We start from the raw sequence: 26,453 nt of genomic DNA on the forward strand, positions 1-26,453 counted from the left end.
TAGGCGTGGGCTTCGTATCTATCTTGGCCACAATAATGCGTTCACTATGCTGTTTGTAGTAGCTTACCCGCATTCCTATTTTCCTATTCATTATTAAACCTACTCCTGCATTACCCCTATTTGATTTTGTGTTTATAACCCTGTAGTCACCTGACCAGAAGTCTTGTTCCTCCTGCCACCGAACTTCACTAATTCCCATTATATCTAACTTCAACCTATCCATTTCCCTTTTTAAATTTTCTAACCTACCTGCCCGATTAAGGGATTTGACATTCCACGCTCCGATCCGTAGAACGCCAGTTTTCTTTCTCCTGATAACGACATCCTCTTGAGTAGTCCCCGCCCGGAGATCCGAATGGGGGACTATTTTACCTCCGGAATATTTTACCCAAGAGGACGCCATCATCGTGTAATCATACAGTAAAGCTGCATGCCCTCGGGAAAAATTACGGCTGTAGTTTCCCCTTGCTTTCAGCCGTTCGCAGTACCAGCACAGCAAGGCCGTTTTGGTTATTGTTACAAGGCCAGATCAGTCAATCATCCAGACTGTTGCCCTTGCAACTACTGAAAAGGCTGCTGCCCCTCTTCAGGAACCACACGTTTGTCTGGCCTCTCAACAGATACCCCTCCGTTGTGGTTGCACCTACGGTACGGCTATCTGTATCGCTGAGGCACGCAAGCCTCCCCACCAACGGCAAGGTCCATGGTTCATGGGGGGGGATGTTACCCATTACTGGGATTAAATTCTAGCATAATTGCTATTCATATGGCAACAAATGTAATTTAACAATCAAAATAATCAATTGTTAACAATATAATGTAAATGGATAGATAAAAAAAGTACTCACCATGTGGTGGCAGGAGAAAATGTGTGCGCGCGCGCGCCCAGACACACACACACACACACACACACACACACACACACACACACACACACACACACACACACACACACGTTTAACTTTATCAAGCTTTCAGAGCCAGTGGATACTTCGTCTGGAGAAGAGTTGAAGGGGAAAGATGAGGGTTGAAGGAAAAGCACTGGAGAGGTTTGAGAAAAGGGGTACAGTTCAGAAAAGTCACCCAGAACCCTGAGTCAGGGGAGACCTACCGAAAGCGTTGAGAAGGAAAGAGTCTTTCCGAAACCTCTCCAATCCTTTTCTGTCACCCCTCTTCCTTCCCCTTCAACTTTTCTGCCAGAAGGAGCCACTGGCTCCGAAAGCTTGTAAAAGTTAAACCTTTTTGTGTGTGTGTTCTCCTGCCGCTGCTTGGTGATTAGATTTTTTTCATCTAATAAATGTAATTTGTCAGACATTACCAAACTAGTTCTGAGAATGCATTTTCTCTCACTGTTCAGAAGAAAGATGGAACTGAAGTATCGAGTAGGCCAAAGCCTCGTGGTGTTGGTGGCAACAGCACAGGTATCCTCCCACCTCCTCCTGGTGGAGTTAAAATTGGGCCACCACCAGGAGCTCCGGCAAATGCGTCACGAGTGACGCCTGTTTCTTCTCCATCTCATCAGCCGAGACCTACTGCTGGAAATGATCTTCTGTGTGATTTGCCTGTTTCATCATCTCATGGTGCAACACCCCCAGAAGCTAACTGGGGTGAATTTGCTGCAGCAGGTACAACACAACCAAGGTAAGCTACTGATTTTGAAGATTCTAATGAGTGAATTTGAAGGTACTTATGGTCATAAGCTTAAAGTAGATAATTGGGTGAGTAAGCAGATAAAATTTGTGGTAATACATGTCATTTGCCCTGAACATTTCCCCTTTGTTGTGCTAGAGTGAATCTGCACTTCTTCCAAAGTGCCCCCAGAGGTCTCACAACTCTTTCTGTGTGAATGTGATTGGCAGATGTGGGACCTTTGCAGTACTTCCGTTTCTGTTCTGCAAGTCTAACCTGTGTTAAGTACCATATTTATATATGGTTATCGGATTTCCTGTCACAGTAGCACAACAAACTATACAAAAAGAACGGCATTTTGGAGACATCTGTAATGCACAGTATTACTGAAACTACATATTTTCAGAATACACGAGTATAGATAAAACATTCAACAAATAAAGCACATTAGCTTTCTGGTATACGGCTCCACAAAAGTTGAATGCCCACTGCAAGTAATGGACCGAGATGGCTGTTTAGAGGACAATCTCGCCACAGCGTGAGCACGCCACCTGTCCCGCCGTGTGAATACGCTGGCTAGTAGTGTTCCTTGCGGCCGATATAAATACAGCCGCCCAGTGAATGGTCAGTCAGTTCTGTACTCGCATCTGATATTGATGGTCACTATTCTCGGACATCATTGTGACAAAGGTTTCCACTTTGCACTTAATTGTTTGTTGCTTTGGTCTTGTCCTTGTCCTTGTCCTTGTCCTTGTGTACTGTCTGCCATCAGTCAGTGATTTATTGCTAGACTTCTGCTTGCCGATGTTTTCTATTCTGCGGCAGGCCCTTGTACCTCGCGGCTTCAGATGTTTCTTTCCTGAGTTCTGTTGCGTGCACTGATATTTGGCTGCTCACTGATACAGCAAGTGTCTGAAACACTGAAATTAAGATGGTGGCTGTTTGAATTGCTGCTCAGAATGCAGCATCTCATTAATCAGCCACATCACAGAATCAGAATAAATGAGATATTTTCATTAAAGGAGTACACAAAAGCCATGAAAAACATTCAGCTTGCAGCACAAATAAAATGAGGATAATGGGATGGCTAATTTCCCAAACGATATACTAACAAGCAAAGCCATGGTTTCGCATACCTTTAATGGTGAAGAAACTGAAGGCTCCAGTTTCCCCAAAAGGCACAGAAGTGTAGTAACTAGTCATGTCTGCGGCACTCAATGAGGGAACTATTTCAGCACAGTTCTACCATGTGGGTAAGGTTTACCCACCTCAAAGAAAAAGTGATGTAATAATTCTTTTGGGCAATATGCTCAGTGAACATATACTTTGCTAAGTAACCCACAATACATGGGTGGTTGTATTGGTGGTGGAATGTGTGTGTGTGTGTGTGTGTGTGTGTGTGTGTGTGTGTGCGTGTGTGTGCGTGTGTGAGAGAGAGAGAGAGAGAGAGAGAGAGAGAGAGAGGGGGGGGGGGCAGGTGCGTGCACGTGCATGTGTCAGAGATAGTAATTTGTTGTCTAATTTGGTTGTTAGAGAGGAAGAAACTAGTTAGTCACTTCCAGTGTGGGTTCAGGAAGTATCATTGTACCCTACACAACTTGGCTCTTGTGGAGATAGCTGTGTGGGAGGCACCACTGATGCTATGAATAACATACATGACTCACCGAACAGTCCAGTGAAGACTTCTTGACTATTTTATGATGTACTCCTCCTCCTGCTCCCCCTGCTGTCTTGCGTAAACAAATAGGTAGTTATGTTTAAGGTACTAGAGGTTGTAAGCTTGTACGCATAAGGCAGGTTTTAATGGCATCATTCTCCAGTTTAATCAGTCAAGTATCAGAGCCTCATATTTTGTTAAAGACTCGCATGGCTCCTACACTTGCAGGAGCTTAAAAGTATGAGCACTTTAAGAAAGATTTAGGCATTTTAAAATACTTCAATGGGAAGGTCTGGGTTGCAGACAGATCTAGTCTACAATAATTTTGTAAGTTTGTCCACTCCCATCTAGACAGTTGAGTATACAATTTATGGGTCAGCGTCACCTCTGTACTGAAAGACCTTGGACACAAAACACCATGCACACACCAGACTGCAAACAGTGGCTTACAGAACAAGCCCTACCCCCAGCATCCATGTCAAAGCTAGTGAGTCACTGCTATCACTCCTAAGCATGTGACATGCCTTTAAAGCAGGGATGTCCAACCTTTTAGCTTATCTGGACTGCACTGGAAGAAGAAGAAGAAGAAGAAGAAGAAGAAGAAGAAGACAATGAAAAGTATTTTTGTATTAAAATTAATATATTCTACTTAGCACTAACAACAACCGCTGGGGGAGGGGGGGAAGGGAATGGACCAGTGAGAGAATAGCATCATGTAGTGTGACTTTCGAATTGAATATGTTCAATTTGTCATCCAATTTTCAATTAACATAAATGGAATTTTATGGATAATTTTTTTCTGTTCGTGTGATATATTCTCACTTCTTGGGCCGCTTTAATAATTGCTTTGAGTTGCATGCAGTCTATGGGTTTGGACACCCCTGCCTTAAAACTTAATCAGTCAGAGAATCTCCAGTGTCATGGGCATAAGGGAAAGAGAGTGGTTGGAAATGAGTGAAAATAAACTTTGGACAGTTAAACAGACTACTAAACAGTGACGCACTTCCATAAAGTCAAGCGGATCATTTTAGCTTAGCTCACCTGACCTCTGTGGATAGCATTACCCATTGACCCATGTAACCTGTTCCTGTGTGTTAGGATCCTCCAGAATGTAATGCATCTGATGTTAATGTTATAGGTGTGATACTGTAACTAAATATTTTTTGTATGCTGATCAGCGAGCATTGAATATTGTGGCTGTAGGTATCCCCTTTATTTTAAGTGATAATTGGACGACTGTAGCGTGGGTTTTAAAGTTTTGTGAGGAATCTGTGTTAGAGAGCAGTGTTCAATGACTGTGTTGCTGACTCCTTTCCATTTTTTATATTGATGGTTAGCTAGCCTCATGTGTGTCGAGAAAGCTTTAGTGCTTTTATCCAACTAACTTCATTTTACGCAGTATTATTTTATAAGACTGCCATAATTTTGAGTGGTGGAGCATAATGCTTAAGCATGCATGGTCTCTCTCTCTCTCTCTCTCTCTCTCTCTCTCTCTCTCTCTCTCTCTCTCTCTCTCTCTCAAACACACACACACACACACACACACACACACACACACACATTTTGTTTTTTATTTTAATATATGTGTTATTTTAAATTATGAATTGTTCTAATTACTTAAATAGTAAATTTGTGTTTGTTTTAGGCGGGGTTGCCAAAAATACTTTCTTAACTTGAGACAGTACTAAATGGGTCAGTTTGACATTTGGTAGGTGTTTGCTCTCCCCACAGGTCTTACGCAGAGGGGCAGCCATTCATGCCCACCTAAGTATGACGTTGTCAAAAACCTGTTAATATATTTCTACAATACACATCCACAGTATCATTATTTGTAAGGAAAGACCTCTTTGATCAGTAAATAGAATACACACGTTCACATTCATATTTACCAAGGGCACTGGTGATCAAGCCTATAGGCATTCATCATCCTTTTGATGTATGAACTGCGCCAGGAAGGGCACCCAGTGTGGCACGTTAGTAATCATCTTTGCGTGACAATCTTGATTTCTGCTACTGGGAAATCACCAATTATATAGCCAATAACCAACAGGTAGCTAGTCATTCATGAGAATGATAGAGAAGATGAGGAGAGGGAAGAACTGTCATCGCCAAAGCTGCAAACTCTCCATGTTAAACCATGTAACATTTACCTTCCTTCTGGATCAGATGCTGTGCCAGGTGGCTGTTATGAAACTCATAAACAGCAACTTTCAGTTGAAATGGGTGACACCCTGGCAGATAATCTGCAGTGAAATGGAATACTCTCTTTCAAGCTGATGGCCATGAAGCCCTAGTAGTCTCCTCATAGAAATGGTAATTAGGTGATTATGGTGCTATTTCAGCACTACAGTATTCTTGCACTTGGCTCCGCGGTGGGAGAAACAGCAGCAGCATTGGAATAGAGGTAAATATTCCCTACAGTACCTAGTTTGTACGTAACAAAAACAGACCCATTTGTTCCAACAGACATTGATGATAAATTTGGAGAGGTAGCAGCATCAGATAAGATGCAGAGCATCTTTCTCCTGACTGAAGCAGAGGACTGTTCAGTTGTGAAATTTACTTTTTGTGTGTGTATCTGTTGGTTGTTACTATTATCCCTTACATAAATCTTAAACATAGTGCAGGGGATAATTTTCCACCACGACTTGATTCTGCAATTGGACAAGGAATTAGATACTAACGTGGAATGGGAGGGGAGTTACATTTTCGCCTCCATATTTATAAAGAGCCAAAAGACAGAACAAATGCTCCCTTGTTCATGTAACTATCATTTTAGTATCACATTCCCAAAACAAAGTAAATATTATGGATGGACTACCATTGCGTTGTCAGGCCGTATGTATTACTAATAACAGAGTGTTTAAACGCCGTTTCATTTGCCGCATAACATTCCGGTGATCTCATGAGCCCATCCGTGGTAACTGTTGACATGCCCAACGCAATAGAATACTTTATGGACGCACTCCAACCTTCCTTAACTGCCAGGGTGAATGCCACTTACTCACCAATGTACACAATTAACAAAAACTAGTGTAACATTTCAGGATATAAGACACTAAATCGATTGTTGCACATCAACATTATAAAGTAGTGTAAATACCTTCACACTGTCAAAATAGCTGGCTTTGCAACACTTGCTCAGATGAACCCAAGCCATCAGCACACTTGTACATGGCTCCTCAGTCCACCAGCATCGGCTGGAGAAGTAGCACACTCCTCTGGAGTCTTCCAATAGAAGGATACACTCTGGGAAAGCCTCCTCCCAGAATTGTACAGGGTCATGTCCCTACAACTACCAGTAACTGAAGGAGCTGAGCATTGTGGATTAGAGGTCTGTCTGTTCTTCCCCTTTACCTGATCTTAAAATGAATAAACACCTTCAGCACTAAACATCTTAAAAAGATGCAAAAGAAAAAAAAAGTGGAACAACTTACATATGAAGGTGAATCTGGTGTTACTGTTATGCTAGACCCCTCCCTCCTCACCTGGTTCTTAACCAAAGTTTGTAGATATTGTAGATATTAACAGGTGCCAAATGATGATTGTGGGGCATAACCTGTCTGTCTCCTCCCCTCCACTACAACACCCACAGTACAATCATTTTGTGGAACTATATTGCATATTATTTTGTGGAACTATATTGCATATTATTGCAACCTCTCGGAACTGCAACAGCTATTGTCACTCTACTTGGCAGTCTGTGTAGCCCTACAATAAATGTGGTTCTCTTGAAAGCAGTACCTTACCCTCAAAAATTATCATTCCTACTGCAAATTCTTTGCCACCCCTGAGAGACTATAGGAGGGTTCTCTATGCACAGACATTCATAGTAATGAGTGTCTATGGATGGTCTACATTTACATTTACACTCTGCAAACCACCATGAGGTGCATGGAAATAGGTATGCCCCATTGTATCAGTTATTAGAGTTTCTTCCTGTTCCATTAGTGTATGGAGCATGGGAAGAATGATTGTTTGAATGCCTCTGTGCATGCAGTAATTATTCTAATCTTATCTCCATGATCCCGATGTGAGGGATGCACATATGGTTTTAGTATGTATGTAGAGTAATCATTTAAGGCCGGTTCTTGAAACTTTGTCAATAGAATTTCTTGGTTAGTTTACATCTATCTTCAAGTGTCTTCCAGTTCAGTTCCTTCATTATCCCTGTGACACTCTCCAACAGATTAAACAAGCCTGTGACCATTTGTGGTGCCCTTATCTATATACATTCAGTATACCCTGTTAGTCCTATGTGGTATGGGCTTCATGCACTTGCGCAGTGTTCTAGAACTGGTCACACAAGTGATATGTAAGCAGTCTTGGCAATCTCCTTTGTAGAATGATTACATTACCCCGGTATCTTACCAATAACCAAAGTCTGGCACCTGCTTTACCCATGAGTGAACCTATGTAACCATTCCATTTCATACCCCTGTAAAGTGTTACACCCTGGTATTTGTATGAGTCAGCCGATTCCAGCAGTGACTAATTGATATTGTAGTAGTAGGTTACTACTTCCTTTTTTGTAATGTGCACAATTTTACATTTCTGAACGTTTAGAGCAAGTTGCCAGTCTCTGCGCCATGTTGACATCTTATCAACATCTGACTGAATATTTATGCAACTTCTCACAAATATTACTTCGTTATAAATAACTGCATCATCTGCAAAAAGCCTTATTTTACTGTTAATATTGTCCGCTAGGTCATTAATATACAACGTGAATAGCAAGGGTCCCAACACACTTCCCTGGGACACACCTGAAGTTGCTTTTACATCTGACAATGACTGTCCATCCAAGAAAATGTGCTGTGTCCTGTATACCACAAAGTCCTCAATCCAGTTAAAAGTTTCACTTGATACTCCATATGATTGTACTTTTGGCAATAAGTGTAGGTGCAGTACTGAGTTGAATGCTTTTCAGAAATCAAGAAATAGAGCACATACCTGGTTGTCATGATCCAAAGCTTTCATTATGTCATGTGAGAAAAGTGCCAGTTGGGTTTCACATGATCGATGTTTTTGAAATCCTGGCAGGTTGGCATTGAAGAGGTCATTCTATTAAAGATATCTCATTATATTTGAGCTCATAATATGTTCTAAGATTCTGCAACAAATTGATGTCAAGAATATTGGATCATAGTTTTGTGGATCATTTCTACTGTCCTTGTAGGTAGATGTGATCTATGCGTTTTTCCAACACCTGGGCATGGCTTTTTGACAGAGGGGTTTATGATGGATTACAGTTGGAAGAGGGGCTAGCTCAGCCGCATTTTCATAATAGAATTTGACAGAGACTACGTCGGCGCCTGGAGCTTTGTTCAATTTGAATGATTTCAGCCGTTTCCAAACACCACTGACTCTAATAGTTATTTCATTCGTCTTTTTGGTGGTGTGAGGATTAAATTGGGGAAATTCGCTTGGCTCCATTTGAAAATGGAGTTAGGCATTTCAGCTTTTGCTTCGCTAGCCTCAATTTCAGTTCCTGTCTCATTTGTTAAGGACTGGACACTAATTTTGGAGCCACTAACAGCCTCTACATATGACCAGAATTTCTTTGGGTTCTGTGAAAGATCACTTGACAATATTCTGCTGCAGTAGTCATTGAAGGCAACATGCATTGCTTTTTTGATAGCCAAATGAATTTTATCCAGCGTCTCTCTATCTATAGACCTACTATGTAGTAATCTCTGTTTCTTTAGAAGTTTCTTTACAGTGGCTGTATACCATGGAGGTTCCCTCCGATTATGAACTGTTCTGCTGGGTACATGTCAATCCTGTGCATGGTCAATTATTCTTTCAAACTTGAGCCAGAGTTCCTCTACATGCTTCTGCCCTGTGCTGAATGTTTCAAGTTCCTCATTAAGATATGACAATACTGATTTTTTATCTAGTTTACTGAACTTATGTCTTTCTGCTTGTTTTAGTTTTCCTTTGTACTTTGGTAATCATTGATGCAACAGCTGCATCATGGTCACTGATATCAGTTTCGGTGTGGGCATCCTCAAAGAGGACATGTCTTTTTTGTTGCAATTAGATCCATCTTGAGTTTAGTTCCTATCTGTTCTATGTAGTTTTCGTAGAAGGCATTTAGTAAAGTTCCACAGGATATCTTACCACACCCCCACCATGAACAAAACTGCAATTTTCCCAATTAATCATTGTATGATTAAAGTTTCCACAGATGATCACAGTATGATTGGGAACTTACCTATAAGTGAACGGAGATTTTCTCTAAAAGTTTTTGGTTGCATCAGGAGATGAGTCAGGTGGGCAATAGGAGGATACCATTAGCATTTTAGGCCCAACCCTGATCCTGAGTCTTGTCCATACACTCTCACACGCAGTTCCAGTTTCTACCTCAGTGGATTTGCCTGTACTTTCGATAAACGCTTAAATTTTCCCCTAAAATCTCACTACCACTTTCAGGTTTCAACCAGCTTTTTGCACCTAGTATTAAGTGATCTTCAAACTCTGGCACCTTATTGCGAATGCTTCAGCAGTTAACTATTAAGATTTTAATACTCTCACTTGTTGGAGGCATTTCTTTCGATCTTACACCGATACTTCTCTGTTTCCTATAGCTGTCGTTATCTGGATTGGATGGAGTGTCGCCTAATCTTAAAAACCTCTTGTGTGCATCCCACACTCAGTCAGCTACCTGAGTAGCAGCATCTGATGTGTAGTGCACACCTGACCTAATTAGGAGCACCCTACAGTTCTAAACCCTATGGCGCAAGTCCAGGAAGTTGCAGCTTAGCTTGTCACAGAACTTTCAGATGTGTGTTTCAGTCCTTCCATTTCACTCAGAACCAAAGGGCCACGGTCAGTTCTGGGGACAATGCTGCAAATTGTGAGCTGCTTTGAAATTCCATAAACAAGGCTGGTCTTCTCAACCATCTCTGCCAGTCACTGGAGTGACCCAAGAATGCCCTCAGATCCCAGATGACATGTTGGTGAGGCCCTCAGGCATACATGCTGTGCACATGGTGTCCTATTCTGTCCCTTCCTGCCATTTCCCTAAGGAGTACCATCACTCGCCGTATGACATCTAGATCCACCATTGACATGCCACTTGCAGTCAAATGGATGGCAAATGACATATTTTGTACTTTCTGCAGAGGAGACAGGAACCACAGGAGGTACAGTAACACCTATCCATTTTAGTGCAGCTGACAGCATGTTCGTGATCATTGATCTTGTAATTTCTACACCCATTCTTGTTAACTTGATACAGTTCTCTGTGCATGATGATCTGTGCACCATGGACCACTTTCCAGCTAGTTTAAAATATGTTTCACAGAAAAGCATTAAGCTCTAATTTTTTAGCCATACAGCTTGTGCCACACCACAATAGGGCATTGGTCTTATTGCTTCTAGGCAACAGATGTCAGATACATGGTTTGACAACACCATCGTCTTTGTGACGGGTAGATCCAATTCTTCATTGTGGAGTAAGGCTGCGTACTGGCACCGTGTATAAAAGTCCCATTTTCAGTCTTTTGGCAGAATATAAGTTCCTACTTGTGCAGTTTCGACACTACCAATTGCTATTCCAATTATGCAACTGCTTCTGCCAATTTGCGAGCCATTTGAATTGTGTGATTATTTTTTCCTCCCAGGTGAACAAATTCCTCTGATAATTAACCTGGAGTAGGTCCACCCTGGTGTTAAGCAAGACCACACATCCATTTTGACTTTTGACCTATTCTGAGAGCCTATTTCCTGACGTAGCTTCTTCTGAGTTCTCGACGAACACCAATGTGCTGCAGTGATTGATAGTGATAGCTCTAAAAGTGCAGCAAAGACTTGATAAGCTTCCACACACACTGAAGGCCATGTGCAACAGTTTACCAGATCCCCATACACCTTCACGGCCGAACTCATGGATGGTGCTAGAACACGCAGTTTCATCAAGATGAAAACTGGCAGCTGATTTTTGGTATGCAGTGACTCCGTGAACAGTCTGCAGGCTATTGACTGATGCTACCCTCACCAACAGGTAAAGACCGCTATCCACAGCCTCCTTTACAATCTCAGCTTTACTGCTTGCTCATGTGTTTTTATGTAGATCCAAGTCATGTGGAACTACCAGGGAATGAGGTAGCTGATCGATGAAGTGACCGTGTGGGCAGCATTAATAGTAGGGATACTGGGCATTAATTTGTGAGCATATGTGAGACTTGTGACCCATCACATTTGGAACAAACTACACATCATGAAGGAGGCCACAACAGTGTTGGATTGCTCCTTCCTTTTGTGCTGGAAAGAGCCTTATTCGAGCTTCATATTAGTGACACCTGTCTGACAGTTTTGTCTTGTGCAATTAGACAACCTCTCCTCCTTACCCATTGAAACTGCAGTGCTTCACCGACATGGCTCACATCCTTGCAGTGTGTCCTATCCTCACAGCAGTCTGACAAACACAGTCTTAAGGATTTCTTAACCTTGTATTCCCTGCTGATGGAAGGCCAGGGTCAGGGACAGGGACACAGAAAACGTGGGAGGGAGGGTGGGAGTTAGTGAGTGGGAGAGAGATGGCAGAGGGAGGGCCGACTGGCCTTTCCTCTCAGTATGCTCGCGTCAAGGATACAGAGTTTTGTGAAGAGTGACTCTCTCCACCAGTTGTGCCCCACTGCACATCAGCCTCTGATCTTCTCACTAACTCCTGTGATTACTTTTAACTCTTAAGATTATTAATGTGCTAGATGTCCCTGCCCCACTATTTTCTGTACACCATATAACACCAAATAGGCAGTATTTGCTTCAGATTGGGAACACTGTTTGCTGTGGAATTACGCATTGAATTAGGGACTGATGACCTTGTAGTTTGGTCCTTTAATCTGCCATACATTTGATAACTTACTAGCCATAGAACCCCAATGACCTTCTTTACTCAGAAAAATGTAAAACTTGCACTGTTAGCTTACTTGTTATTGATAAAAACATTATCACCTCTATAAAGAAATACCTACTGCTATTGTGCAGCATAGAGCTAAGATAGGGATACTCTAAAATGAATTTTATTTGGCTGTCTGTAGAGCAGTGTTAAAGCCTTCACTGACTAACACGGTAGAATTGTATCAAAAGATTTGTCACAAAACCAAAGAAATTCTGGTCTATAAAAAATGAAATGATTCTGGCCTCACACCTGACTGATAAATGTAAAATTATAATGCAAATTACATTAGTGCTCCCACTTAAGCTTTACTTGAAAAATGAGTATGAAGACTCCTTAGTTACCTTTAATGGTCTCACATTTATGCACATTTGATTGGTTAGTACTGTGTGTCTGTCTTGGAAATGCAGCAAGCTAATGTGTTCCATGGATGAAACGGGGGGGGGGGGGGGGGGGGGGGGGGGCTTATAAGATGATATATTGGCATGCTTTGTTTTGTTTACTTACAGGAATAGTTTGTTATGTATATGTACAGAACAACATATTTATTATGCCAAAGTATTTCACTGAAAAAAATGTGGAATTTTTTCAGTCCTTCTCAGTCCAGTGCAAATTCCAATTGGGTCCAATTTTGAGAAGATCTGCCTTCAGAGAAACAGCAGCTTGATGTTGAATGGATCGTGGTTCATTCATAACTTAAAATAAACATGATTAGGATAATTTATAGCTAAAAATAGCTATCTTAGTGTAATATTGTGAAGGGAATCTATCACACAGATGAAATATAATCTGATACAGTGTTAATAAAATTACAGGAAGAATTGTTATAAAGTTGAAAACCTATTGAAAAAATTAAATTATATTTTATGTGTTAAAATTCAGTTTTGTATGTTTAGAGATATATATATTTACCTGTGTATATACACACATACGTACATAAAAATTATAGTGTTGCTGTCTCACATGAGTAGAAAATTTATGGTTATACAATCGATATGGCTGTTACGCTAAACTGTGGAAATTTTTGAAAAATAATTGATAGTTGAGTTACTTTATTACAGTTGGCAGTTAAATATCAAGGGGGAAAATTGTTAATAAAGATCACATATGAAAAACTAATAGTTATATAGCTTCAGTTTATATTTTAGCTTCAGTTTATTGTTTCTGCAGAGAGTAATCATATTCAAAACAGAAAACTTGAAGGATAAAATGGAAAAATCATGTCAGTGCTTCTTGCTTTCTTCCATTTCTGCTAAATTCTAGCAGTACGGTGCAGGCATTTGGTGAAGTATCTATTATGATTACTGCTAAAAAAGATTATGCGAATCTTTTGTTTTTGCTCCCCTGTTGGCTAAGATCGTTACTGTATCTGAAATATGCTCAGTGCACACATTTGTTATGGAATACAAAATACAATAATTTAAGTTTTTATCATTTTTAAACACCTTTGTCTGCATGTACATTATTACTTTGGCGTAATATTATATAATAAAGTATACTCCAGAAAATTATTTTCAGACTTTTAGATATTGACTTGCTTTATAAATTATTCGTACAAGAACTGGAGATCTGCATTAATGAAGCAAGCACTGAAATTTTTAAAAACAGTGATAATTGTCTGATTACAATCTTCAATATATATTTAACCACCATTGTACCCAGAAGAGATCAAAAATGAAAGCCTATTGTGTGTTCGTGAGCACACACTAGTTTTCTGTCAATTCTTGTAAAAACATAAATATCTTTAAAATGGTGCTGTTGTTATTGCTTTGCTGTAGAATTTGTATTCTTTGTTGAACAACTGAACCAGTGGTGAAATAATCATCATTTTGACATTGCTGACACTATCAATTGATTTTTCTAACACTGGGTGACATGCTACAAAATTACTGCTTCAACTTTGATTGTTTAAAAATTATTATGTTTGCACAATAGGCTTTCACCTGATTTTGAAAATGTACACGCTACTTACAAGTGTAACAGGATAAAGATTACTTGACAATATTGATTTCATATTACAAAAACATTTTCACATCATCCTGTACAATATCATACTAGATGTCAACTTGAAAATGTTACTATAAAATGTTACAATATTAATCATTGAAGCTTTGTAATGTAAAACATTAGTTTTAACTAAGTCATATCTTATGTCACACTGTTGTTCTTGTCAAATATATACATTACTGACATCTTGTGATGTAGTTACCAGCGGAGGTTTACCATAGGGTCAAATAACTGGGGTGACCACAATAACAAATTACTGTTGTTCCAATCAGGTATCTTCACTGCACACTTTTGATTGCAGCAATTGCTCCATGAAAATGGAAGTCTCACACAGTGATGCATTGGATTGAGGGTTCCTAAAATGAAAAATAGGGGAGATATTTACTTAAGAATTGTATTGTACAGGTGGGTTTCAGAGATCAGTATTGAAGTCGTAATGTATGAATACCAGTTCTGATGCGTCAGGTGGTTTGCCTTTCAAGTGGTGACAGCGGAAGCTGCAAAAATGAATGACGAGAAAAGTTCAAAGATACAAAACAGGCAGGTGCTAGCAGACAAGTAATGCATGGGTACATTGAAGTAAGATTTATGCTGTTGGCAGGAAGAACAACCAGAACTGGTGATTATTTGACAAGTTGCAGATTTAATTTACCTACAGCTTGGGAAATTTGTTCAAGAAAAAGCTACTCTGGTATGGTAGATTTTATGATTAGTTACATCTCCTAAGTTTCACTGGAAACAGTGTAATGCAGTCCATTTATGTCTACCAGATAGTCTGCAGTGGTATTAAAATCTCTTTTTACAATCCGTATGTCCTCGCAATGCAGGGGTAAGAATGGATCTTCTTGGCTATACAAGAAAATATTACTGTGACCAGCAACTTCACCCCCAATATCAGTATGTCAGCTATAATCTCTATGGTTCTGAAATCTGAGTCAAATGGGCTGAAATATTAACGAATGATTCTCTCACTTTCTGTTTTTGTTGTAACAGCCAGACATTTCCTTGCAGTACTAGTGGACAGTGTGAAGTACTCATATTTGGGGCACAATTCTGTTGATTTTGTGATAAGGTGACATTTTGCTAGTAATGCTATTAAAATGATTGGCTGTATTGCTTTGCAAGGAACTCATCCTTTTACTTTCCTCTGGTGCTAGTCAGTGGAAATAATAATCATTGTTTTAGTGTTACTTAGGTCTATCTTTGCCTTGGAGCATGTAACATCTGTGTGCGTGTTTGCCCTAACAGTACTTGTAATTGAAGATAGCATACTCTTGGGCACAGATGAGAGGCAGAACTGTCTGTTTTAACCCCTATATTTTTTTTTTTGCATTTTACCCCCTATATTTTTGCATTTTGTGCAGTGTGGCAGGAGTTGATATTTCAAAATCATCCCTATAATTTGGTGATTAAATTTTTTGTATATGAAAACACAAGTCAAACATTAAAATGGATCTCGCACATGGTGAATCTTCCTCACCATGCTCCAAGATGTCTTAGTCTGGCAGGTCTTGACTCTCATTTTGGTTGTTGTTACTGTCTACAAAAAACAGTGGTGTCCTTCATGCGTTATTGTACAGATTAGAACAAAATGAAGTTTAGTGGTTAGGATACTGAACATAAATGGGACTCTTAGTTACCTCCGTTGTCTGCAGAACTAGTAATTTACTTGTGTGACTGAATTGCTTTGTCCTGTGAGTACAATGAGGGATGCATTGGTATGTAATTATCATTTTTGTGTATGTGCCTGCAGTGTGGATGCGTGGAGATAGGAGTAATGTTTTTCAATGTTTAAAATAATAATTGTACTATAATTTATAATTATTGTTTCTGGTGGACACGTTCTATATCTCTTAATAGACTGAGTTTGTTTCTGGAAACATTGTTGTTACTACAGTTTTTTGATACATACCTTGACTAAGAGCTGAAGATTAGGTAATTTATTTCTTTGTAGGTATTGTCTTTGTTGGTTCAGTTCCTGTGAATTCTTATACCTATATCTAGTGCTTGTATACTGTGGCAGTGGCCTAGTTTTTGTGTGACTGCTACAAAAAAGTTACGTTTTCTAAAGAGTTACTTAAATTTTGCTATATATTGAGAACTATGTTATCGAGCAGTAGCAAATAACCAGTACAGTCACGTGTTTCGCAGGAAGAGGTTCTTCTTCCCCCATTTTTATTTTCTATTCTCCCAATTACTTTGAATGTATTTGATGGTACCATTGTATGTTTCCTATGATTGGTTATGTATCAAGCACTCCGTACTGGGGCAAAAGTTGTCTTTTTTAATAACAGATTTTCTTTTCAAATCTCAACTCACATTCCATACTAAATGTGAAAAGTGCTGCACTTATGTCTAGTCACTGATATTTAATCATGTAAACGAACTGCTTTGTAATTATGTGTTCACAAGTGTTTTAAATACATTTGATAATATACTGTATATCAGTCATTTTAACATTGATGGCCTATAACAGGTATGTATGTGTTTGCATGTAAAGCTTGTCAATCTGAATTAATACATGTGTGATGGTTATGAGTTCAAGAATAAAATTATTTTCCTGTTGCGTTGAGTCTTGCAGCTATAATTAAATAAATGAACAACTTATTCTGTGTAAATCAGTGGTTCAGTCATATGCAACACAAGTTTACAATCATTTGAAAGAATTAAAGGTTTTGTTTATTATAAATGATAAAAAATTTTGATTTGTACTGTCATTTTAATATATGATTACTTAATGTACCCTCAAAAAATAAGCCTCACTGCAAAAATAAACAGATATTTGTTTGTTATTTTATTATTATTATTATTATTAACAACAGCAGCAACACTGCCATCAGCAGCTGCTGCTGCTGCCACCACCACTGCCGCTGCTCCTCCTCCTCCTCCTCCTCCTCCTCCTCCTCCCCCTCCTCCTCATTTGAATGTATGTTCAGTACCTGAGTATGTGTTCTTCAAAATGGTATAGATATACATTTTTACAGACCAAGTAGTAGTTTTAAACTGTGTACACATTTAGTGGAAATTCACCATACCTGTTTCCAAACTATGACCCTTATTCTAAAAGGCATGGGCAACGGGTGCTGGTTTTCACTGAGATATTAAGAACATTTCCTAATTGTCTTCCTAATGATGAGACCGAATGTCAGTTAAGTAATCATCCAGCAAGGCTGAAAATAAATATTTCTTGATTTTAATATCTGACTTTGAATGGAAAAATGAAGTATAATCATGAAGTCAGTTTTTTTTCTGGAGCTTCTGCTAGCAAGTATGAATTACTTTGAATTACTTTGAATTGTCAGTCCTCTTGATGTTGGTTGTTCTGTCCTGGCACATATTTATTTATCTCCTTGTTCAGTCTGGTGTTCATGATTGTGGTACTATTATCAATTGTCTTGTTCTAGGAAAAGCTTTGAAAACCAGAAGTTGTTAAGAATTTGAAGAGAGTGCGGAAACTGAAAAGCACTGCTACAGTTAGATTGTCAGTAGTAGTCTAAAAGTTGGCCATCCTTTTACTAGCCATGTGACACATCAGCAGAAACAAGTGAAAACTTCAAAGAGAACCTTAGTTCAATAAACATACACTTGTTTCTCTATTCTACTGTAATGGTTGAGGTAACGAGCAATCTGAAATTTGTGGAGAAATTTCTGTTACATAAATGAAAAATGAGACAAAACTTGCTCTGACACAATTGTATGAAAACTGCCTGGACAGATAATTCAGAACATCAGATTTTTTGGATCTATCAGATTTTTTGTTGACAAATATGACTACTTTGAGAACTGGGTTAATGGAACATGTTCACTGTTGAGTTCCTGCCAGCAGTGTGTCATCTGTATGTGGTATGTGGCACCTCACTGTCACAGCAGGGCTAGCCATTTCCTAATTTATTGTTTCTGCTGTGCTAAATAATAATTTTTGTGTATTTGTTAATTCGTTTTTAAAATACTTTACAGTAAAGAAAAGGGCTATGTTGATAAATTCTTTTACACCCCCCACTCCCCAATTATACCTCATTGATTGTATCAAAAGATTGTGTCAAGATAAATTAAACATTGAGTGTTACGTAAAACTCACAATACATAGTCAGTTGCAAGTAGTGCTATTTACCAATTTTTGGAGTGATATGCAATCATTACCCTAATTTTAGTGTATATTTATGTGATTAAAAGCACAGTTTTGGGGATTTCCAGAAGCTTCCAATATTTAGGCGTAACATACTTTGTTGTGAGTCAATAGTTGTGATCTGCAGTTGCATATTTTTTAAACTTATGGAGCAATATCCTGTTTGGTAATTTTTTTTCCTATAATTGCAGTAAGTACTTATGTGCTCTTCCACCTTTTTCCACTTAATGACCAGTTTGTTCTTGGAAAGAGTTTAATAGTTCAAGACTGTAAAATGCTGTGATGTAATATTATGTGTGCACATTACAACTCTGATGTTGTGTTCTAGTTTCCCCTTTCAGCAGCAGTGTCTGTTATCTCTGTTTTTCATAAAATTTCACTTTTTATTAGCATAACCTCAACAAAACAAAAGTTCCAGGCAGAAACTTCTGAATAGCTTCAAGGAAGCCAGGTTTTTCTCTTGTCACAAAACAAATTACTGTCTCAGTCATTGTATGTTCAGTTCGAAGTGGGAAGTTGTAATTCTTGTAGTGTCAAGATCTTGAAATTAAAAAAAGATTCGAGCTTAATTTCGAGTTAAGTCCTAGCTGTTTTCTGATTCAAAATTCATTTCACCAGTCAGAATGCAGACCCACTGTGAATGCTATTCTTGGGTATGGGATGTGTTAGTTGTTGCAGATAAGCAGCTGTGCTTCGTGAGTCACTGACACTCGTATTCCATTACGTATAGGGATTCGGTTCAGTAGAGGCAAGTGTCAATACTAAACTGATCCCCCTTCCCACTGTCTCCAAAGGAAATTGAAACAGAGCCAGTGGGACCATTTGAGCAGTAGGAAAGCCTACTGTGTCAGGGAGATCAAACACAAAAGGGTACGGGAGTGTGAAACACTGAAAGTTTAAATGTACAGTGAATAACAACAACAACTGGGAAAACGATAGCAAGGGAAAAGAAGATCATGTACACACACTGCGAACGCATGAGGCTTTATTCAAGATGTTGAATTGTATCTTCTGGCTGTCCATGAAGGAACAGGATATAAAGAGGTGCGGGTTGTAGCACATGTTAGAAAGAATCTCTGTCATCTAGATTCCAAGGTAAATAATTGGATCATTCCAGCAATTGGCTGGGAGGCATGAGAAACCAGCCCTGCTTACAGAATTTCAATGATGCTCACAATGTGTAGCCTGGTTGTGAGATGAGTGGAAGTTGATACTTTGAAGGTTCTCTGACAAGCGAGGCTGTGACTTCCTAGAATTGTCATATCGCTGTAAAAGTTGGGTGTACAGTGGAAACTCGATTAACCGTCATCTTCGGGACCGTGGTCGTGACGGTTGAGCAAATAGACGTATAACAGAAACACTGTATTCCTCCAAAACATAACCTCAATCAATTATTTTATGTATAGACACATATCACTCTCACAGTAATATAATAATATTTCGGAGTGAAAACAAATTAAACACAATTGTAATAGCAAATAAAATTATTTATTACATGATAAAAACATCCGTACAGTAGCTACAAAAGTTGCAAAATACATGATGTTCAGTACTGTACTGTACTATAAACTTACAGGTGAAATAGTTTATCTAGCTTGGAAATAGTCAGTCAATTTCTTCTGCCTTTTTGATGTTCGAGCTTTCACCGTGGCAATATTTTGTATTTTTCGGAGCAGTCGTGCCTGTGTTGCATTAGCCTCTTCTTGACTTTCAAACCATTCTATACACTTGGACAGCATTGTTTTGGCCTCTGAATGGCTAGGAGTTTGTTTTTCTTCATGGTTTGAACACTCGTCTTCATCAGCCCCTTCTTCTTCTTCTTCTTCTTCTTCTTCTTTGGTGGCACTTACGCTGGCAACAATTTCATCATCACTCAAAATTTGAAAACCCCCGTCCACTTTGTCACACTCTAACCACTCTGATACTTCTTCTGACGTCAAATTTTTGCTGATTTGTAAATTATTGCACAAATTGACCATCTCGTCAACTGTCACACACACGGGTTTCTCCAATTCTTCACCTCTAGGTTGAGGCCAAAGTTTATTCCAGCCGTTCTTGAGATTTGACACTGACAAATCACTCCATGCAATGGCAACATTGAAAATGGCATCTTTAATACTGTAAGACCTCCAAAACTGTTTTGAAGATGTTGATTCATCAGATGAGAGCAAACTTTCGATAAATATTTTTCTATAACGACGTTTCATGTTTTCGATGATTCCCTGATCCACGGGCTGTATAAGTGAAGTTGTGTTTGCTGGAAGGAAGAGACATGTTATGTTGCCGTCATCACTTTTCATTTCACAAGTAGGGTGCGTTGGGGCATTGTCTAATTGCAATAGCTCTTTCTGTGGCAACGTTTTTCCACCAAATGTGCTCTAACTTCAGGTACAAATTGTTTGTGAAACCAGTCAGAAAAAATTGATTGAGCCATCCAAGCACTTTTCTTGGCATAGTATTGTGCAGGGAGAGCATTCAAATTCAAATTCTTGAATGCACGAGGTTTTCTTGATTTCTCAATCACAAGTAGGGGTAGCCTATGATTGCCGGTCGCATTTGCGCAAACCATAGCAGTGATGCGATCTTTCTGTACTTTGAAACCTGGAGCAGCTTTTTCAGAGAGTGATGCTAATGTCTTTTGTGGTAAAGCCTTCCAATGAAGCCCAGTTTCATCACAATTGTAAACTTGCTCCCTAACAAGATTCAATTCAGCCATTTTTTCTTTAAATTGTTCCTGGAACTCGACAATTACAGAGCTATCCGCACTGAGTTTTTCTCCACTGATATCAAGTTGGTGAATGCCATAACGAAATTTAAACTTGTCGAGCCATCCGATACTTGCTTTAAAAGACGAGTCACCATCAAGTTTGTTGTTCATTTCAACAGCCTTGGCCATTATTATAGGCCCTGAAAGTGGAAGCCCCTGACTTCTTGCTTGTATAAACCATCGGTACATTGCAGTGTGCAATTCATCATATTTTGCAGGTTTCATTGTCTTTCTTGTTCGCATATCTCCATCCATGCTCTGCATTGTTGACACATGTTGTTCTATTTTATCAGCATCACGTATTATATCATTAACTGTTGTTATCCAATATCATAAATCAGCGCTACACTTGTCGCAGTTTCGCCCTTTCTTAAGCATTTTATAATTTCAAGTTTTTGATTAAGTCCTAAAACAACACGTTTATGTTTTTCAGACATTTTATCAAGTCACTGTATCACACACACCTGCACTAAATACGGTAGTGTAAAATATTAGTCAATAAAGCTTATTCAAGTGGAAAACACGTAACACGACACAGCCCGCTAGATACACTGTGACAATTACAGTCTTCTCGCCACAACTGGAAACCGATCCAGTGGTGATTGTTGACTCACAAGTGACACAAAGACAAGAAAAGGGGGAGATGTGTTAGCACGTCAACTGAAGGTCATATTTTATGTACCAATCTACGGTGGGGGGGTACATTCACTTCCCACTAAAATAGAGTAAATAAACAAAGTGAACGCGTCACTGCACCTTAGAGCATTCTGTTATTACAGTATTATTATGCTGTTACAGCAGTGACGGTTAACAGAAACTGACGGTTTAAAGAGTGATGGTTAATCGAGTTTTTACTGTATTACACATTGGAGGTTGCTAGCAAGTTAGCTGACTGTATTTTGGTGCTCTCAAGGGTTTTTAGGTGATGTGTCTCTCCATCCATTCCATATAATGATAGCTGTGCAAGATGCATTTGTGTTGGTGTAAGACCGAAAGAAATGCTTTTCACAGATGAGATTATTAAACTCCTGGTTGTCAACTAAAGCATACTAAACAAAGTCACAGAGTTTGAAGTGCTCATAAAAAGCTGTGGAACGCACATAATAGGAGGCTGGCTAAAACCTGAAACTGACTGCAGTGATATTTGTGTAGTAAATATAAGAGCTTATGAAAAGGATAGGTTAACTGGAAAATGGAGATGGTATTCATTACATGCATTAAAAAAAATTCAAATCCAGTGAGACAGAAAACTGAAGCTGTTTTCTTGAGTTGGCTAGACCCAGTATTGAGGGTCCTTCTGTTGATCACAACTCACCCCCAGATGTAACCGAAACCCCAGCTTGCCAGTGTGCATGTTCCCAATTAGGCTGTCATTATTACAGAAGACAAAAATCCAAGAATTGATTAGGATGATTACAGTTTTTTAAAGTGATGGTCATGCCAAGACATGCTGTATAATACTCTGAAAACTATTAAGAACGGATGGTTTAGAATACCAGTTACGATGCAAACACCAGGTATCTCTGAATTCAAGGTGAATCCAAATGCGAGATGACTTCCCATTGTTCAAAACAAGGGATTACATAAAAAGCACTTAGGCACACATTTGGTTTATTTTGAAAATTTATAAATGGTTACCTTTGTACACGTAAGTGAAGTAGACAGTGAAAGTACCGGTACAAAAAATAAAATCGGGTAAAGATCTCCCACAGTCAGATACAGATGCCACTTAGTCCTCCTCTCTGGAACGCCATTGTCATAATTATCTTGCAGTTCTTCACATAGTAGACCACCTTCACACCCAATGCTTTGTTACACAGCACCCCTTAAAGCTGTTCACAATTGGTGCACTGAATATGCATGTTCAAGTAGTCTAAATTCATTCCACAATTAGAGATACTGAAGTTTTCATCACATATGCAGTAGGGATCAGGGCTTGACGACCTTGAAGTAAACAGTTTTGGTACAGCTTCCTCAGATGGTCTTTAAATGTGTTATTCACCACCATATCCCACATTTGTGGTTGTGAAGTTGTGCCTTTTAGAATGACAAGATCTTTGTTTCATTTCAGGATTTCTGCTATCACTGCTGGTATTAGGTGCCTCTTGAGGGCATCAACTTTGCACTATTCTGTAGGAGAGCACCTGGCCTTCTGCTCCAGATTGTATGGATCAAAAAATATGATACCAGATGGCAAAACGTTACCTTCAGCAAGCACACACAACAGCATGGTGATTCATGATTTCTCATTCCCCATAGTGCATACCGATAACTTTTGACACCTTTCTCTTCAACTGTTGTAGTTGACGGCACATCAATGTAAACAGAGATCTCGTCAGTGTTTCCGATTTGCCTGAAGATATAGGCATGTTTCTTTCTCAGTCTTATGACATATCGCTGATACTCGACCAATTTCTCTACGCATGATGCTGGAAGACACCGAGCACAGAATGTTTGACACCACAGTACATCCCCATGGTGCTGCATAATCCTTATACATACCAAGAGCTGGCTTTATATTGGACACCATGTTCCTATGCTAATTCACATGCTTTATTTCATAAAATATTGTGGGAAATGGCATTCTTTCTTTACATTTCTCACGATAAATGCTATTACTTCCACTTCAATATTTTCGAAACATCCACTACATGGGCCACTGAAAGCTTTCCTAGTTGGCTTCACATTTTGTAAATGTCCTTTCTTCTTTTACAACCTCTAAACATTGGCCTCTGTGGTCCATACTTCTTTGAAGCCAAACAATTGTTTGTTGCTTTTGCATGACAAACAACCATGATTTTGATATCTGTGTCATAGTAATGCCTGCATCCTGTTGAAAAATTTGATGTTGAACCATGTTGTTCCACACCACAGTCCGTTACATACTTAAATACGCAGTTGAAAAGTGGGATCTCCAAAGTCAAAGAGCAACTGAAAAAAAAAAAGAAAAAAAAATTGCCACAACAAATACTTCCTCCTATCATACAACAGTGGTCAAAGTACATGCATATGTTCAAGATTAAAGAGGTAGGCATGGCAGAGAGTAGAGTTACTTCTTAATGGAACCTCGAGGTTCTGTTTGGTAAAGAAAAGAAAAAGTACATTAATACCCCATGAATGCAACATGTCTCTCTACTTTTGGGCACAAAATTTTGGGAAAAACCTTGTTTTGCAGATATACGGTTTGTTGGAACCAGTGGCAACAGATAGACCTAACCTTTTTGAGGATGTCCACATTGAATCTAGTATCAGTGAATATGAGCCAGTTATGGGTGCGGAAAGAGGGAAAAAATGTAGAGAAACTGCAGCTCAGTTTAGAGAAATAGGTGGGAGGGATCCAGCATGGATACAACGATTGTAACAAAACTACTAAGGGAACGGTAACTGGTGGAAAACAAAGCAGAGGGATGTTGTTGTTGTTATGGTCTTCAGTGCTGAGACTGGTTTGATGCAGCTCTCCATGCTACTCTATCCTGTGCAAGCTTCTTCATCTCCCAGTACTTACTGCAACCTACATCCTTCTGAATATGCTTGGTATATTCATCTCTTGGTCTCCTTCTACGATTTTTACCCCCCACGCTGCCCTCCAATGCTAAATTTGTGATCCCCTGATGCCTCAGAACATGTCCTACCAACCGGTCCCTTCTTCTTGTCAAGTTGTGCCACAAAGTCCTCCTGTCCCCAATTCTATTCAATACCTACCCATCTAATCTTCAGCATTCTTCTGTAGCACCACATTTTGTAAGCTTCTATTCTCTTCTTGTCCAAACTAATTATTGTCCATGTTTCACTTCCATACATGGCTACACTCCATACAAATACTTTCAGTAACGATTTCCTGACACTTAAATCTATACTCGATGACAGCAAATTTCTCTTCTTCAGAAATGCTTTCCTTGCCATTGCCAGTCTAAAGCAGACGGATAGAGATGGTAAGTTTGTATCATGACACATATAGCTGACAAAGGAGGTGGAAGTGAGGGTAGCAAACCAAAAACAGAAATGGCGAACCCAGTTTTCAAACATTTCTTTACAAAGGGAGGTTCAGAAGTACTGTCTCAGTCTGTTACATTACTGTGAAGCTGAATGATATAAATATTTGTGTCAGCAGTGCTGTGAAACAGCAGTAGGTGCTAAATTTACACAGAAGCCAGTAGAATCCCTGTCAGATTTTATACAGAATTCGTCACTTATTTATCCTCTCTAACCACAGTATACAGAAAATCCCTTGAACTACTGTGTCCAGTTGTTGGAACAAAGCATACATCAAACTCATCTGGAAGAAGGGTAGCAGAAGTCCTCCAGTAACACTGACATCTGTATGCAGTCAAATCTTAGAATATACGCTCGAACAGAATGACCTCTTCCATATCAACCAACATGGGTTATGCCCTATCCTTGGTTATCTTGCATGATATCCTGAAAGCCATGGATCAAAGCAATCAGGTAGATGCGGCATTTCTTGTCTTCTGAGAATCATCTGACACGGTAATATCCCAGCACTTACTAATGAAACAATTGTTACAGCGCGGAAGCGCTTGAAAAGGACATGTGCTGAATCGCAGTTTGGAAGAATGCTGGAGCTCGGTTCCTATTTGAGCTAGGGACACGGGGCGAAAAGTTTTAGCTTTAGCCCAGATCTGCCTTTTGTATAGCCATTCAAAAATCTGTCTTAATGTTGCTGTGTTTCAGTATATGAAGCAAGGTTTGAACAAGGGCAGGAGCTGGCGCCCAGGCAAATTGTACAACTGATTAATTCGTTTTGCAAAAGATTTTAACTGGGCTGAAATTAATGTAGCAAATGGCACCACTTGTATGTGCACCATTCAGATTTTACATGAACAGTCATCCTTGTTCAGATTTTACGTGGAGTAGCAGTCAGTCTTATACAGCTCTGGACTGGTGCGAGACTGATGGTTCAAATTTGGCCCACCAGTGTATCGAAGCTCAGTCTAAGACGAAAACAGAATTTTAACCGTTTGGAAATAATCTTGCTTCATTTGGATTTTTGTGGAAAAATCATATTTCTCTGGGAGGTTTTTGAAGCACGCCACTTCTGTACCTTAAATGTGTTCGAATTGTTTCAAGCTTTGCAAGAAAGTAGATAAATGGTTAAAGTCGAAACAAATTTTTTCATCCACTAATTTATAAATGTTGTTGACATACTGTGATGTCGAGCTAAATGTAGCACGTGAAAATTGTTACATGAATTGAATGTGCGGAAGTGGTTTAAAGTGCATCAAATAAATTTTAAAAAAATGCGTTATTATGGAAAAAGAATTAAAAACTTGCTTACAAAAATCTAGCTTTATTCCCATTTTTAGTGCAAAAAACACATTTTCTATGAGTTTTTACATGTGCT

General features: G+C 39.2%; 2 protein-coding genes across 2 annotated transcripts in view; one reads left to right on the plus strand and one right to left on the minus strand.

The window, feature by feature from the left end:
- Positions 1-16,998, plus strand: part of LOC126473404 (NECAP-like protein CG9132) — a 36,310-nt gene extending 19,312 nt beyond the window's left edge. The window contains exons 4-5 of the mRNA XM_050100422.1: positions 1,358-1,641; positions 12,784-16,998. Coding sequence (XP_049956379.1) covers positions 1,358-1,641; positions 12,784-12,826 — 327 coding nt within the window. The 3' untranslated portion in view covers positions 12,827-16,998. The remainder of the gene's footprint in view (positions 1-1,357; positions 1,642-12,783) is intronic.
- A 2,912-nt stretch (positions 16,999-19,910) lies between these two features.
- LOC126474780 (jerky protein homolog-like) lies at positions 19,911-20,531 on the minus strand. The gene has a single exon (XM_050102257.1). It carries the CDS (start codon positions 20,529-20,531, stop codon positions 19,911-19,913), a length of 621 nt encoding a protein of 206 aa, XP_049958214.1.
- Positions 20,532-26,453: the final 5,922 nt, after the last annotated feature.

Source organism: Schistocerca serialis, chromosome 4 (assembly GCF_023864345.2).
Source record: "Schistocerca serialis cubense isolate TAMUIC-IGC-003099 chromosome 4, iqSchSeri2.2, whole genome shotgun sequence".
Taxonomy (NCBI): domain Eukaryota; kingdom Metazoa; phylum Arthropoda; class Insecta; order Orthoptera; family Acrididae; genus Schistocerca; species Schistocerca serialis.

Bases quoted from the DNA above. Each gene is read 5' to 3' on its own strand.
- LOC126474780 (XM_050102257.1), bottom strand. From the start codon at position 20,531: ATGAAACGTCGTTATAGAAAAATATTTATCGAAAGTTTGCTCTCATCT.